Source organism: Dicentrarchus labrax, unplaced genomic scaffold (genome assembly GCF_905237075.1).
Source record: "Dicentrarchus labrax unplaced genomic scaffold, dlabrax2021, whole genome shotgun sequence".
Taxonomy (NCBI): Eukaryota; Metazoa; Chordata; class Actinopteri; family Moronidae; genus Dicentrarchus; species Dicentrarchus labrax.
In genome coordinates this window covers 12,595,596-12,611,577 of record NW_026136711.1, presented here as the reverse complement: position 1 = coordinate 12,611,577, position 15,982 = coordinate 12,595,596, and the positions used below count along the sequence as shown (strand labels likewise).

The 15,982-nt window shown below is 41.0% G+C and overlaps 2 protein-coding genes and 3 non-coding genes across 6 annotated transcripts; 3 read left to right on the top strand and 2 right to left on the bottom strand.

Annotated features, from left to right (window-relative positions):
- The first annotated feature begins 60 nt into the window (after positions 1-60).
- Positions 61-11,515, top strand: stimate (STIM activating enhance). Of its 2 annotated transcripts, none has more exons than XM_051416509.1 (8): positions 61-1,089; positions 3,017-3,065; positions 3,168-3,263; positions 3,395-3,516; positions 3,791-3,903; positions 6,189-6,266; positions 6,516-6,659; positions 9,461-11,515. In XM_051416509.1, the coding sequence occupies exons 1-8, from the start codon at positions 864-866 to the stop codon at positions 9,572-9,574; spliced, it is 942 nt and encodes a 313-aa protein (XP_051272469.1). In that variant the 5' UTR covers positions 61-863; the 3' UTR covers positions 9,575-11,515. The 2 variants fall into 2 exon arrangements, with proteins under 2 accessions (XP_051272469.1, XP_051272468.1); XM_051416508.1 differs by having other exon boundaries at positions 6,174-6,266.
- trnar-acg (transfer RNA arginine (anticodon ACG)) lies at positions 8,661-8,733 on the top strand. Its single transcript has one exon. It is a non-coding gene; the product is annotated as a tRNA-Arg (tRNA).
- Positions 11,516-11,592: 77 nt separating the features above from the next.
- trnae-cuc (transfer RNA glutamic acid (anticodon CUC)) lies at positions 11,593-11,664 on the bottom strand. Its single transcript has one exon. It is a non-coding gene; the product is annotated as a tRNA-Glu (tRNA).
- A 1,645-nt stretch (positions 11,665-13,309) lies between these two features.
- mustn1b (musculoskeletal, embryonic nuclear protein 1b) lies at positions 13,310-15,646 on the top strand. The gene is made up of 3 exons (XM_051416510.1): positions 13,310-13,461; positions 13,604-13,727; positions 15,253-15,646. The coding sequence occupies exons 1-3, from the start codon at positions 13,453-13,455 to the stop codon at positions 15,366-15,368; spliced, it is 249 nt and encodes an 82-aa protein (XP_051272470.1). The 5' UTR covers positions 13,310-13,452; the 3' UTR covers positions 15,369-15,646.
- Positions 14,392-14,463, bottom strand: trnae-cuc (transfer RNA glutamic acid (anticodon CUC)). Its single transcript has one exon. It is a non-coding gene; the product is annotated as a tRNA-Glu (tRNA).
- Positions 15,647-15,982: the final 336 nt, after the last annotated feature.

Below are 15,982 nucleotides of genomic sequence, written 5' to 3'. Positions count from 1 at the left end.
CGGCTCCTGGTCTTTGTCCTACATTTCCCAACATGCAGTTCGTGGTTACGCAGGTCACATGACACAGCGTCTGTCAACATGAGTGGGCACTGCTGGGCAGGGAAGCAGCTGGGTGAACGTGAACCGTGACCTGTGAATATTGAAATCATTTATTTTTAATACAGACGAGTTGTTTTTAAACAGGCGTTAAAGTCACGAGCGACCGGTGCTCGCGCTGTTCCCACCACCTGAGAGAAACTACAGGTGTGCTATGCTAGCGTTAGCTTAAAGCCACTGAGGAGTTAGCTTGGGGGCTAGCTAGGTGGGTGATGATAGCATCTCAGCCGCTGCATCTTTTTTCCTCTCCCCCACTATGGACGTCTGACTGTCGGTGAAATTAGACGTCTCACTGACTGACCCGCGCTGTACGACACACCTAACATAAGTTTGAAGTGTGTGTTTGACGCAGGTTTCGCTGGTGTTGTGTTGTTAACGTACTAATGTTAGCTCGCAGATTCCAGGTCGAGACAGAAAGGTTTCACTGCTCCTTCTGAAGCAGCTAATGATGTTTCATGTTGCTGCTGGATTTCAAAGTGTGTGAACGAATCAAATCATAGCTACGTAGTGCGTTATTGTAACTTCTAGCTAGTACGACTTTACTTCTCTCATGACAGAAACAGCTATGGCTGTATGGATGCTTGAAGCAGGAGAATGAGTGCGAGTGGGGAAAGAGGATGCCACCATCTTTCATCGAAGACTGTCCAGTTTAACAGATCCATTAGCTGACCAACAACTGCTGGAGAGGACTGGGAAACGCGTAGAGTCTGTGTGAGAAGCCACCGCTGTCGACTTTATTAGTTAGTCTCGTCCAGCCCTTCTGTCCCATGGATACTGTTAGTGGTGTCAACATGCTGTCCCAGCTCGGAGACGTGGCACTGGCAGGTCCCGGGGGAGCAGGGCTGCCCGCTGTGTCCCTAACCAACACGTCGGTGTCCTCCAGCCCGACGCCAGGCACTGATAACCGAGGGTGTGAGAACGGCGCCTTGATGGACTCGTTTGGGATTTTTCTGCAAGGACTTCTCGCTGTGGTGGCGTTCAGCACGCTGATGTGTGAGTATTGCCAGAGGTCAGCTGTGTGCTAGTTAGATATCTGACTCCAGCTGCTGACGGAACTGGACAATTATCCAATAGCATCACCCGGTTAATCAAATGAGACATTGATCTCAGCTGGCAGGGTCAGGCCCGAGTCTGAAACAGGATAAAGCAAAAACAAGTAATATAGAAAGGCTTTCTGTCTCTTGTGAAACTAAATTCCAGGGGTTTAACTTCAGTGTAACATTACAGCTGGTGACTTCTTTGTTGAAGTTATTTGCTGTGGTTGTGATAAAAGCTGTGCACTCTTTACACTTCCTGCCACATGTTTGACCTTTCCTGCCACCTAATATCTATTCTGTGTCTCTCAGATTAAATCTCAGCCATGAAAGAATCCTAACAGGGAACTGCTGTACTTATCTCATAAGGATTTTATCTTCCAGGTGGAAGCCAGAGTATGTAAACAAAAGAAAACATGAAGTTAAGGGAGAAGTGACAGGGGAGTACTGAATGCTCACACTGATTATGTGTGTCTCAAATTGCAATAAGCACTTGCAGCTTCAATTCACTTGGGTATATTTCCAGACAAAAACGGTCCACAATGTTTTCAGAATAAGTTTTGCAAAGTAAGGTACATTCCCACACGTGACCCTGCAGCTGCTTCACAAACTGTTTCTCTTCCCTGAGATTGTTTTGTAGAAACCGGTGTGTGCATTTCAGAATCACATTACATTGCACAAACATAAACGATTTTTCACAAATGTTGTCTACTTAGTTCCTTCTTGTTTCATTTCTGCCTTCACAGGTCTGTTTCCATTTCTGGCTAAGATGGCTGTATATGAAAGTTGGGCAGCAGAACATATATTTAGAGTTTAGGGTTTAGCTGTGGTTCCATTCAGTCAGTGTCTGGCACACCACTGACAGCTGCATGACCTAATGAGAGCAGTCTCAGTTTTGTGTGTCCCAGCAGACTCGTAGCAGCGAGGAATGATCTGCATTTTTCTGCTTTTTTTTTTTTTTTTTGCTTGAGGCAGCTCTCTGAGCAGAAGGAGAAGGCCTCCGCCTGTGTTCTCATCACACCCAGCTGCACACAGGGTGTGTTTAGTCTGAAGTTACACTTAGCAGAAACTGAGGTCATAGCTTGCAGTATAACTTGTCCGCATGAAAAACACAAAAAGCCTTGAGTAAATGTTTGGGCAACACTACAGTATTCAGTGCGAGTTTTGAGAAGTGAGATTGATGTGTTCTCTGTGAGTTAAATGGCTTGTGTAGAAGTTATGGTCCAGCTGAGGTAGCACAGCCTCGAATAAATCCTTTAGAGCCTGTGTCTGATGTTAGAAAAGTAAATTAGTGATATCATAATGTGGTAAGACTCCCTTCTCATGCAGCTCTGTGTGATAGCAGTTAAAAGAGGAGGGCAGTGACATCGAAAACAAGTCGCTATTGTGAAGAACAGCAAGACCTTTATTTGTGTTGGACATGTCACTGCTTTCAGTGTGGAGCCTTCTTGCATAAAACCCAGAGAGAGAATAATTGAAGTGAGGACTTATAAAATGCACATCACTGGCACCCCAGAGTAGCAATCACATTGGCACATACAGTAGTTTGCACATACTATCATATTGCCACTGCAGATCAGTTTTAGGTCATGTTCTTGTCCACTACTTCTGCTTCCTCTGTGACCAACAAAGCATTTGATGGTTTATTGCACAAAAAGGGGATGTATAGTCTAATTTACAAGCTATAAATGTGTCGGTACAAACCAAGACTTTCAGTTGGACAAAAACCATTAAAATGCTCATTGGAGCTTTGACTCACATGATGGTTATAACTTGGTTGAAATGAAAACAAAGGAGATTCTGTCTGATTGATTCTTCTGTGTTTGTATGACTGATATGTAGTAAAATCCCACTATCTTTGTGACACACTCTTCTCTCCTCCACAGTGAAACGCTTCAGGGAGCCAAAACATGAGAGGAGACCCTGGAGGATCTGGTAAAGCAGCTGAGCCAGCTTAAATTTATTTCTCTGCAAAGGCATGAAATGAATCCTGCTGGAGTGCCTCAAAAGCATATCAACTGTCCCGTCTCTCTGCAGGTTCCTGGACACCTCAAAACAGGCCATTGGGATGCTGTTTATCCACTTTGCTAATGTCTATTTGTCAGACCTCACAGAGGAGGATCCCTGCTCACTGTGAGTTAATCCCGTATTTGACCTTTCTCATCAGAGCACCCTGATTCTGCATGTTACAGATAGATTTTCAAGAAACAGTGTTGAAATGCAGGGAACTCCAGTTTTAAATTCCATCCATTTTTCTGTCCCAGATACCTCATTAACTTCCTGTTGGATGCTTCTCTGGGCATGTTGCTGATCTATGCTGGGGTGAGAGCCGTCAGTGCTATTGTAGAGTGGAGGCAGTGGGACTCCCTGCGTTTTGGAGAATACGGTGAGTGGTAAAGTGGGAGTTCCAGCACATTCCTAAAATGCCTGCAATGCCCAATGGAGGGCAGTAGCTGCCCTCAATGTGCTGCACTGTCATTTCTTACTTGGCCAGTGTTGTTTGTCAAAACAGTTTGTGTGAATCTGAAGCAGTGAAATCTAATAATGACCTGTGCTAGATATTTGAATCCCTTTTTTTTTTTTTGTGTCTGTGTGTGTCTGTGTGTGTCTGTGTGTGTGTGTGTCTGTGTGTGTGTGTGTCTGTGTGTCTGTGTGTGTAGGAGAGCCAGTGCAGTGCACAGCATGGTTGGGCCAGTGTATCCTCTACATCCTCATTATGATGTTTGAAAAAGTCCTCATCATGCTGGTCCTCCTCATTCCCCAGTGGAAGAAGGTGAGAAAGAAAGTGTAACAATTTGAAAAAATAGCAGGTGAAATTAGTGCCCATTAATATAATTTGAAAAAACAAAGTGATCAATGTGCCCTCATCAGAGCCATTTACCTCCTATAAAATATCAAACTAATTAAATTACCTTCATGTCATGCATGCTCATTGATTACTGTAATATGAGCCATTTCCGGCCTTCCGAGAGTTTCACAGCCACCGTATTTTCAGACGCAAGCAGCGTTCAGTTAGTTGAAATCTGTAACATCACTGCTAGATGCTACTAAATCCTTTATACTTCCTGCAGGAATGGTAAATACATTTTTCTTCACACACAAAAGATGAGGTGGTTATTATAGTTTCTATACAGCAGGGGTCTCCAACCTTTTTGAGAGTGACTTATAAAACGAGAGAAAATTGTCAGGAAAGCTACTCCGTATATTTGACAAGCATTCATGTTAAATTGATGGTTTCAGTAGAATAATGATGTGTATTTTCACCTGAAGTCATTTTCATATACAGGGTTTTGTATTTTTGAATCAATTTGATTGCTGCAGTTTGAACTGAAACTGCAGTTGTGGAAGTTATTTCTTCTCTGGTTTTGGTTTTAACACTGAAGGATCTTATGAGAAATCAACTGATATAAACAGTGAATAATCTGTGGAGGTGTTTTGCTCCTTGGAGTAGAATTTCGCAAATTATCTGGAAATTTTTATTTTAGTGTGTAAACAATCATAAAAAACTGTAATAGGGGAGCATGGTTTCAACTCTCAATATACTTTTTTGATTAAAAACATAAAATTAAAACATGTTTGTAATGTATTTGAATGTGTTGACATAATTGAACCCAAATACACTTCATTGGAAGTGTTAAAAATATCAAAGATTGAGATTACAGAACATGCTCGGCGGCGAACTCTCTTGGAGACCCCTGCTCTACAGTGTAGTTACCATGACAGGTGATCACTAGTTTTTAATAAATCAAACGATCATGGTGGGACCAGAAAGCCAGGATTAAGCACAAAACTACTCAGAAAACCTACTCATCAATCTTCATTAAACAGGCCCTTAATTGCTCATCGTCTTTTGAAATCCTTGTCTACAAGTACAGTTATATATCCCTTTAAAGGTGACCTTTGTAGTTTTTATGTAAAACAAGCAAAAGTTTGTTTATATTCAGTATTACTTGCCAAAAACATTGTATGTGTCCTTGAACTTCATGAAGGGTGTTGAATGCATTTCCTTCATCATAAAATATTTGCGGGGAAAAAAGTATTTTCATTCCTGCGATGTCAACATCCATGTGTAAGTGGAGTCCCTGCCTTTTGTTGGCACATTAGTGTGAAACCAATAGTGTGAATGTTTATTGCCTCATATCTGAGTGCATGTGCATCTCAAATACTACTCCCTGTTATCCAATGTGCTGAAGACGAACATAATAAGGAGTTCCCTGACTGGGAATCAAACCCGGGCCGCGGTGGTGAGAGCGCCGAATCCTAACCACCAGGGACATCTGTGGGGGACTATTCTTTGCCGTTGGTAGACGTCAGTGTCAAGTGTCACTCTCTGTACCTATTAGTGGTCTGCAGAAACACTGGCTGAAACCGTGCCACTACCTATAAATGTAATATCACAGTAGTTACTCTGAGCGTTTTAGATAAAAAAAAACAAAAAAAACAGCACTTATTTTGAGAAATCTTCATTTTTGAAATGATCCCCCTTTCCCCACTGAAGGAGCGCAGCTACAATGGAGGCAACAAAATGACAAGTTTGTAGAGAATACAGTTTATTTTTATGGATTATATTGATACCAAATTGACAAGACTGTGGACAAATAACAGCCTTTAACTTGTGTTTTTATAGACACGTTAGGAATTGTTAAACTACACAAACACAAGGTAACTATTAAAGTAATATAATGTTGTCATTGACATTGACTGCTGTTAGTTATTAGTTTGATAAATGGTTTAATAATGTCAGGCTAATTATGAGCTTATTCTACTCAAGAGTTTCAAATGGCAGTATGCTCTAAATGGTTGGCCTTCGTGTATTGTGCTTGTTATTACTGGTGTTATTAATGACTCCAGTCAGACGGGTTGTGAAAGTGTGTGATCCCGTGTTGCTGATCAGCAAATTACAAAAGTTTACTGAAAGTTGCGTAGCGTGAACAGTACAGAGATCTCTCAACTTTGTAAGTCTTGTAGTGTGTCAAAGGCTTATGGCTAAGTGTGCTGTCTGTGTTGCTGTGTATGCTTATGACTGTGCTTGTTTGCGTGTTGTTGTGTATGTCGCAGCTGGCTCTCCTCAACCCCATAGAGAATCCCGACCTGGAACTGGCCATCGTCATGCTCATCGTTCCGTTCTTCGTCAACGTAAGTCTGCTGTTACTATGTGTTTTTCTTTGATTTTACAGCTCTTGCAACACGAACACCACGTGTCTTGTGAGGTTCTGTTATTGGGTACCTAAATCATCCCTGTTTGTTCATATAATGGCTATCATCTTGTGTGTGTTTGAACATAAAACAAATCTTCACAGTTTTGGTGGATAATATAAAAATCACTTCTGTTGATTCCCCATCGGGAAACATAATACATCACAGTATTTGTTTTGTTTCATTTAGGCCCTCATGTTCTGGGTGGTGGATAATTTCCTAATGAAGAAGCACAAGACAAAAGCAAAGCTGGAGGAGAGAGAGGAGGACTCACGGGGGAACAGCAAGGTGCGCTACAGAAGAGCCCTGTCCCATGATGACTCAGAGTCAGAGGTAAGTCTCACTGAAGACAGAATCCGTTTTTGTTCATAAAACACACAAACAGTTGAAGTTGTCATCGAATGTCCATTGGCACAGAAGTTGCCTCTCCCAAATGTTTCTTTACTCCAAAATCCCACTTCTGAGCTTCTGAAACAAAGCTAATGACGTATTCTTTTGACTGTCTGTGGTTCCTGGTCTCCACTGCTGACTGGCACCCTGTTATGGACAAACTTACTCTTGGTATTAATTCAGCACACCCACGGTCAGAAGAGAGAGATGCCTTAAAGCTGTTATAGCTGGCTAGATCAAGGTTCCCAGTTACTTCATAAGCTTGTAAAGCAGATGAGCCCAACGCAGAGCTCTGCGTCACACACACTATTCACATTCCCACATAACACACAAAGTCATAACACAAGTCTGGTCTAAATCTAAACTACTACATCCAGCACTCTTGACACATAATAAGTTATTGATAGGTACAGCTGAACAGTGAGAGGAAAAGGGGAGAGACAGAACGGGTTCAAGGGAGTTGAATCTGGCCACTGCAGCAGACTTTTTATGCTAACCTTTTTACTTGCTTATTTTATGTCCTTGCTATTGTTTCTTTGTAATTTAGTCCAAAACTGTCTTTAATAGGCTGTAAATACTGATTTATCCAACATTTAGAAAAATATGCAATTAAAAAAGGTTATCAATAAAATCCATTTAAAGAAACAGTGATCACCTGCTTGTTAGCGTTGATAGCAGCTGGTAATGAATGGTAATGTTTATTCATAACTCAAACATGCTGCACTGCCCTTTAAACTCCTGTTGAATAAGCTGTTCAACATGTGATATTGTTCTTCCTGTGGTCAGATAATGAGGCAGAGTATAGGTCAGACAGAGGTCAAGAGGAAGTGATCAGGTATGCAGGTGGATTTTAGCTGCTGATTTCTGTTTTCTGAGGGTGGCACAACACAGCGGGCCGTGGCACAATAGATAACACGTCTGACTTTGAATCAGAAGATCCTTGGTTTGCCACCCAGCTGGCTCGTGAATACATTTTCACATTGTTGTGTTGATCCATTGGCCGGTATCACTATGTTGGGCTGGGTATAGCAAACACAAGATAATCACTGTCCATGGCCAGTCAACCAAGATTTTTTAGGTTAGTCAAATGACGGCCGTAATCAAAACCAGATACCCTTTGGCCATGTTTCTGCGTTCTGTCCTTGAACCTACTGCAGGGAGATTTTAACCAGTCATGAAACAGTCTCAATTTAATACTAATGCCTCTGTATGACCTACATAAGCACATAAGAGCATCAGCAAGAAGCCTATTTATAGGCTGTTTCTATATAGTTATTCCTAATGTCTGCCACCAGCTCGGATTTGCTCAAATAACTCTTGAAATCGAACGAGGATATGGAAACACTACTGCTTTTGTCCACAGGGGCCCCCAGAATGGACACAAAAAGCAAGTTTGTTGTTGCTGCTTTAAATTGTGGATTCATCATCTATTTTGGGGACATTTAACTTTTAGTAAAAACAACATCAAGATCAAGTTGTGTCAAAGGTTGTGAAAACACAAGTTCAGTGACTTCCTGTTCACGAAGGAACAAAAGTGCCACAGCACAGCCTTCAAGGCAGTTCTGCTTTTTTATTAATTAAGTCATCACGAAAGTGGAAAGCCAAGTTTCATTTTTATTTTACAACAGACAACAAAAATATACAACTGCTGTTTAGACTTTATTTCTGAAATCAGGTCTTCATTCTGTTATAAACACTCGTTTTGTAGTCAGTAGCCACATTAGTTTTTAGATCATAAAACGGAATGTGAAGTTGCTTTTCAAGACATTATTACATTTGAATGATCAAAGCAGTGAAGACAAAAGCCAGCGTCACGGTTTGTTTCACCACGTGTGTGCGTGCTGCAGCTGGCCTGAGTGCGCTTTCAGCAGAGTGCTGTGCAGTGGGGGGGATGGGATGGGCTGGGACACATTTATTGTTTCAGCAGCAGAGTGAGTCTACAGCGGGCCAGTGGCGCAATGGATAACGCGTCTGACTACGGATCAGAAGATTCTAGGTTCGACTCCTGGCTGGCTCGTGTCTTTTTCGTCCTACTGTTGTGATTAGGCTGAAATGCAGCATCAGCTTATGTTGATTATCAAAATAGAATAACCACTAGTTCCACTTACTGACTTATTTAGTAAAGTGACAGCATTACCTCATATACAAAGACACAGTACAAGAGATACTAAAGACGTTAATCTATACATTTACGTAATGTTTACTGTATAGTGTACTCTCTTGATTAGCATACTTTTGCTTTTGAGGATTAGAGGCATATTACTGAATTATTATGAAGGGAAAACATTAGAGGAATTTTTATCTCTTGTTTCACACACATTAGTTGGATTAACTGATTGATCAATTTATTAAAGGCCTTTACATGCAATGCTGATTCTCCACATGAGGCTGAAGGATTGTCAAAGGTCAAGGCAGCTGAAAAATACTACATAAACACAATGAACATTCATTTATTTGTACACATTAGGTAACAGCATGGAAAAAGAATCACAGCTCTTATTTGAGCTTGATATGTTTCCATTTTTTAAAGTCTGTCTCTTTAGACCACCAACCTTATGGAAGTGAATTACTAAATGGCTGGACGTTTTTTATTAGTCACAGCAGATTCTTGGAGATTTACATCGTATCCTCATTGGAAGTGGAAAAAGTCAGTCGATGGAAAGTCAACCAGAATACTGTGATATTGTGATAGACTCCATGAACCAGCCTCCCACTAATATTCACCTCACTTTCCTGTCCTTCAGATCCTTTTCTCAGCAGACGATGAAATGGATGAGTCGGATGAGGATGACGTTCGACGGCTCACTGGCCTGAAAACGGTGAAGAAGAAGAAGCTTCGCATGGGGATCCCTGTTTGACCTGCGTGCCTAGCTAAACTGCTACGATCAAATTTCCTCCGGTAGCTGTTCACCTCACGGGCTCACATATACTTTCCCAATACCTCCACAGATTCTGTATCAGCCTTAGGAGCTGACACCATCCATTATAGGACGCCCTTTGATGACAGAAGAATATACTGTAATTGAATTCCCTTTATTGTTGACTTCTGGAGGACTTCTGCGTAAGCTGTCTAACCTGGGATTTCAATTAACACACTGGGAGATGTTGCTTCGATTGGCCAGGTACTTCGGATCACTGTTGCATTTCGACATGACACTCCTGGGGCGAGTGTTGTGTTTAAAGACACTGTTTGGGAAAAAGAATCCCACCATAAACATACATAATATTGTTAAATACTTTATGCACGTATATTAGGAAAACATTAACACTGGGTTAATACTGTTTGGACTTCTGTGGCAGCTTGTATGGGTGCAGTGGGACAAATCTAAATGGCCACAACAGAACCAAACATCATGCAGACAGAACGGTTAAAGGGGTTGGGTGCATTTGATAGTCTAATATGTGCTCTAAAGTGATTGTATTCCTGATGTAGATTACATGTACATTTTGTCCTTTGTTTTCTCTTGTAGATGTACCACCATTGGCCTGTGGTGTGTGTGTGTGTGTGTGTGTGTGTGTGTGTGTGTGTGTTTGCACATGTGTGTATGTGAGGGCGTGTACAGTTGGACACACCTCAAATTTAGAGGAGCATTACGTCAGAGTGTTTGAATCACTGTGTTGATGCAACTCTTAACACTTTCCAGCAGAGTTACACACTTTATTACTGCATATCTTGTATGTAATGTTACTCGTGTCAAAGGGAACAAAGTTACGCCTGCAGCAACCTTCCATTTTTATCCTCTGACAGAGTCCTTTCAACTGTTAAACCTGTAGGACTGCAAGCATAACACTGCAGCATCCTTCTAATATCAGCTCAGCCGGTGTTGTCTGTCTGTAGACACAAGACCGCAGTCTCAGTTTGTCTGTGACAGTTACTGATGTGTTCTGACTGTGTGTTCTTTGTCTTTTGAGTGTCTTTTGTGTCATTTTAACTTGTTTTATATAGGATTTGAGTGTTATTTTCGGGCCAAATAGGTGACTATGCTTGTTCCAAAAGTGTTCTTTATTCCTTCACTCCAACGGGGAGAGTAGATATGGGAACCATTTCTTGCACAATTTCCCATTTATCACAACTTTCATCTTTCCTTTTATATTTGTGTTTTTTTTGGTGTTTTGTTACGATAATGTGCCTGAGTGAAATTACCAGCAGCAGGTATTTTGTTTGTTTTTTGTTTGTTTGATTTACCTTTTTTTGACAGTTTTTTTCCAGAGCTCCAGATTCAGGCATGAAGCAGCATTCAGCAGGCTCTGATGTTAAGAATGTGACATGCATAGACCTCTAAACTGTTAAGTGACTGTGGGCCAGACAGTCAGGAGAAAGTGTGAGAGTGTGTGAGAGTGTGTGAGAGTGTGTGAGAATGTGTGAGAGTGTGTGAGAGTGTGTGGGAGGGTGTGGGAGGGTGTGGGAGGGTGTGTGTTGGTGTGCCAGTATACCTGTATGTAGCGGCGTGTTGCGTGCTCTGAGTGCATGTGCTCCAAGTGTGCACAGTCGGTATGACTGCTGGTCCTCTTTAAAGTAAATGGAGAGTGGCACAAACTGTGACTGTGATGACTATGGTAATGGTGATTATTTCATTATGATGTTTTTGGCATGTTGGCAAGGAATAAATGACTGTGCATTTCAAAAGAGGAAAGTACAGCATCTCGCAACAGTTAAGGTAACTCTCAGCTCAACCAGGACAAAGAGGGCTCTTAGTATTAGTATTTTGCAAAGTGAAACTACTACAGGATTTAAAAGGCGAATGATGGAGGTAAATTATCATTACAAATGCTTTTACAATAAAGGATGAGATACACTATCTTGACAGCTGCCTTATTCCTAATGTAGTTTGATGTTGATGTTTCTGTACTGTATTACGAGATTTCTAGAAAAGCGTTCCCTGACCGGGAATCGAACCCGGGCCGCGGCGGTGAGAGCGCCGAATCCTAACCACTAGACCACCAGGGAAAGTATCACCTTAAAGCTGTGTCGTCGTAATATAAAAGTGGTACCGCTTGACTTGAGCGATTCGTGTGAGTAAACGGTTTACTTTGTTTATGCTTTACCACTTGATGCAGCGTTTCGACGCGTATACAGCACAAATTTGGGGATCACTCGCCATCAGAACCACCCGACCTCCACTTATAGCTTCTTACTAATACCTAAGGGAAGACACACGTTTAGCGTCAGGAGTCATCCTTCAGAAGCTCTTAAAAAATACATCTTGGCTCATCAGCTTCATTTAACACACAACCGCCTGTTTTCCATGATGTAATATTTTGACTGACACAAGCATGTCTTTATTTGTGTTTGTTGTTTTTAATCCATCCCCAGTAACAGCAAGTATGATGATTGTAAAAGCCACTGCTGGAGCTTCAAGTACAGGCTGTAATAAAACCATAAATTGTTTGAGGAGGTTGAGAGATATATTTAAGTGGCTCATGCTGTGCTCATTACCTTCAGCCTTGCACTAATAAGCACCTGTGCACACACTCACTTTTTACTGTGAGACTTAGGTGGCTAACATAACAACTTTGACCAGATTCACCAATAATCACACACGAAGAGTTAGATTGTGTGTTTGTTTGTTCATTCAGAGGCTATTCTCTCAGATTGATGTGTGCAGGGTGCAGTCTTCCAGATTCTCTCTGCGTCGCTGAGTTTGTCATTTTAAAATAGTGAGTCAGTTTGTCCATGACACAGTTAACTCCTCAGTTTCAGATTATGATGCCAAGTCTTATGACTTCTATTACCTTGACCAGCCTAAAATATATCTTGTCATCACAAGAAAATGTAAGCAAAAGAACATATGAAATGGACATAAGACATTTTATATTAACATTTTCAGAAAGTAAAGGTGGTTATTAGTAAATGTGCCGGTTCTGAAATGTATGATTGACCTCAAGCTGGCATGACCACCTTGTTGTCTTTCTTATTGCCGGAGACAATCTGGTCACTTTAACAGAGAGATTTTAGTGGAAAGAAATGACTATAGGTACTCAATTTAAACCATACTGCACATAATTTATTTATCTAAACATAGCATGGGCAAAAAAATATCTATATACACTTATTTGTACTTACCAAGAAACTGATTATATATATTCTAACATGATATATTATATATTTATTGTAGCTACTCATGACTTGAGTGCTAACTGCCTATTACCCAAATTAGAAAAGCTGCAGCCTTCCTGTGACTCAAACAAGACAGCAAGATAGTTATCTGAGCTCTTGTCTTAGTTCATTTTGTTGGTCCATGTGGTAACTGTCTAGAAATGCCATTTACAAGAACCCAAAAGACATTCCCTCAGGCCTAAATCAAGTTGTAGCAATGGGCAGGCAGAGGCCCAACCACTGGAGCTTCAGGGAGGTGTTGCAGGGCGGTGGACACTCTCGATACCTGTTTTAGTGCCAAGTCCCTCACCAACATTAAAAATGGTGTATCTCTGCCAGGGGGGGCGACAGCCTCTTGTGTTGTGTCAGAATTATCAGCTGTTGGCCTGTAAGCTTATCGTAAAAGATGGAAGACCGTTCCAGCTGTACCATCCCTCACGTCACAGCTAATTATACACACTGACAACAGGCAGAGTGGGACAGGAGGTAGGGGGTCTGAGTGATTCACTGGGTCTGGACCAGGACTATATATAATATCAGGCTTGCTGGGAGACAAAGACCCACACTGGAAAAACAACCAGCGAATCTATCACACTGGAAAGAGGTGTCTGTGGAATCAATACATCGACTTCAATCACCATGTCACAGGTAAGTTACATCAGGTCAAATATGCTGTTGAGGATTTACAGAAATTGAACCCAGTGCTTTAAGTGTGACGACAAAGCCTTTATTTTCCTTCTTTTCACCCTTAACCTTCACATTCCCCCTTTCTGTCTTTACTTCACTGCAGCCAGGCGAGGTGAAGAAGAAGAAACGTCCCCCGATGAAGGAGGAGGACCTGAAGGGAGCCCGCAGTAAACTGGGACTGAAGGGCGAGGTTAAGAGTAAGACGTATGAGGTCATGGTTGAGTGTGGTGAGTAAAGCATTTTATTAATGTCGTTTCCTCTGACACTGAAAGACAAAACAAGTGATGTGACGCCATGTCAGATGTTAACACTTTGTATTCTTACAAATGTAATATTTCCCCACAGAGAATTTGTTAAGGTGCTTCTGTTTGGTTTGGTTTCTCCTGTAGACCTCAAATATCAAACTTCTTGACAGTGTTATTTAACTTAAACAGTGAGTAACATGATAGGGTGGTCACTGGTGGTTCTTTGGCCTCTTCCATGGAGAACATAAAAATTTCTTGATTACTTGGCCTATGCTGACATGCATGACTGATGCAGAGTTAAAATTAATAAATAAATGTTACAGAAGGAAATAAAAATAGATTTCTAGAAATGTACCAATAAATGAAATGTTTTTTTATTTCCAAACTAATAAGTAACATGTATGTATTCATTCATGCATTTAATTAGGCATTTCTGTGTTAATTTTAACATTTGTATATGTATATTTATTTGTATATTAGGCTATTTACGATATGTACTTTTTATGTATATTTATGTCATACGTACTTAGAAAAATGTTGGTGTCTGTCCGTCACACCCCGCTGAGGTAATCCTGGTTTCCAGTAACAATATTATTGCTGCCAACGTAGATATTTCTTTAATCACCGAATCTGACACAAAACAGTGTTCCCTGACCGGGAATCGAACCCGGGCCGCGGCGGTGAGAGCGCCGAATCCTAACCACTAGACCACCAGGGACAGATGTAGAATGCCGAAGCATTGCATTATTTTCAACACATGTATGCGTGTGTACGCAGCTGAATGAGCTAACACACTTTTACATTTGGCGCTATACAGATAAAATTTAATTGAATTGAGTCTGTTATTCCAGACACAATCCAAATACCATTCAGCAGCAGAAGTTCATTCTTGATAAGTCTATTATAATATTTCCTAATTTTTTAATAACTTCAGGCTCTTTGCTCACATTCTGAGTAATCTGCAGCGGCCTTCAAAAATGTGCCCTTGCTAACACCATCCACCTGCTGCATTTGCACAACACCCACCCATTGTTTGGCAGCAGAAACAGCCAGGCACCAGTTTGTTTTTGTGCCCTTTAAACTTTACCCACCCACACAAATGTTGACTCATGTCTTCAGTCTATATTTGTGTGTGGTAAGAATCTAAATTAAAAGCCAATGATTGTCTGCAGTTCACAAATTCCAACCTCAGAGATAATTTTACAACATTTTAAAATATTTGCCAGCTGAATGATTAAAGAGGATCACGTGAGTTGGAAATGTTTATGAAAATCTTAATTGTTCAGCTGGGAATCGGACTAGAGCCACCTGCGTCCTAAACAGGACCAGAAACTGTTGCGTCGGTCACATACTTCCTTAAGAGACATCTGAGTAGAATTTCTATGACTTCTTGAGGATGGGCAGTCTCCTGGTTAAGATAAGATGTTCCTTTATTGATCCCCCGTAGGAGAAATTCAAATATGAAGTTTTTCTGACCATACATATCTGTATCTCTGTCTGTGTCTAGAACGTATGGGCAAAACGGCTCCATCAGTGTTCAGCGGTGTGAGGACGGGGACAGAGACGGCCCTGGATAAGCCTGCTGCTGCTAAGGCTCCTGGAGCCAGTGTGTTCAGCAAGTAGTAGACACACTGCAGGACACAGCAATTGCAATGAAGAAGCACTGTAGTCTTTATGTTTCTGGGTCAGTGGTGATGTTGCATAACATGGATTTCAAAACCTTTTTTTCTTTTTCTTTTTTAATGACGTGGGATTCAAGAGAGACAAACTTTGCAGTTTGCACAGTGCATCAGGTGACCTGGCTTAGGTTTGGTTTCATGTGGCTGATGAGCTGTACATTTGGTTATTTGTTCGCGTTTTGTACCTGACCTTTTTTCCTGAATAAATTATTTCCCCCTGTATTGATATATAAAAAATATTATTTTAGGTTGTAAACTTCAAAAGAGGGACATTTCTGTGTAATATATTTATGGTTTGCAATGCGGGTGAACTGTAAATGTGGCATGGTAACGTCTTCAAGTGTCAACTTAAGACCTCTACAACAGCACAATCATAATGATCAACCTGAAGTGCTAAATAATGCTGGCAAACACAACATAAAAACACATAGGGCCTGTTCTGTCAGCACTTGCATGCAAATGGGTTGAGCGGAGTAGAATATAAATAGCAGGCATGTGAGGATTAATCTAGTCTTTGGTAAGTTTGAATCTCAATATTAATTGTTACGTTTGGATGAA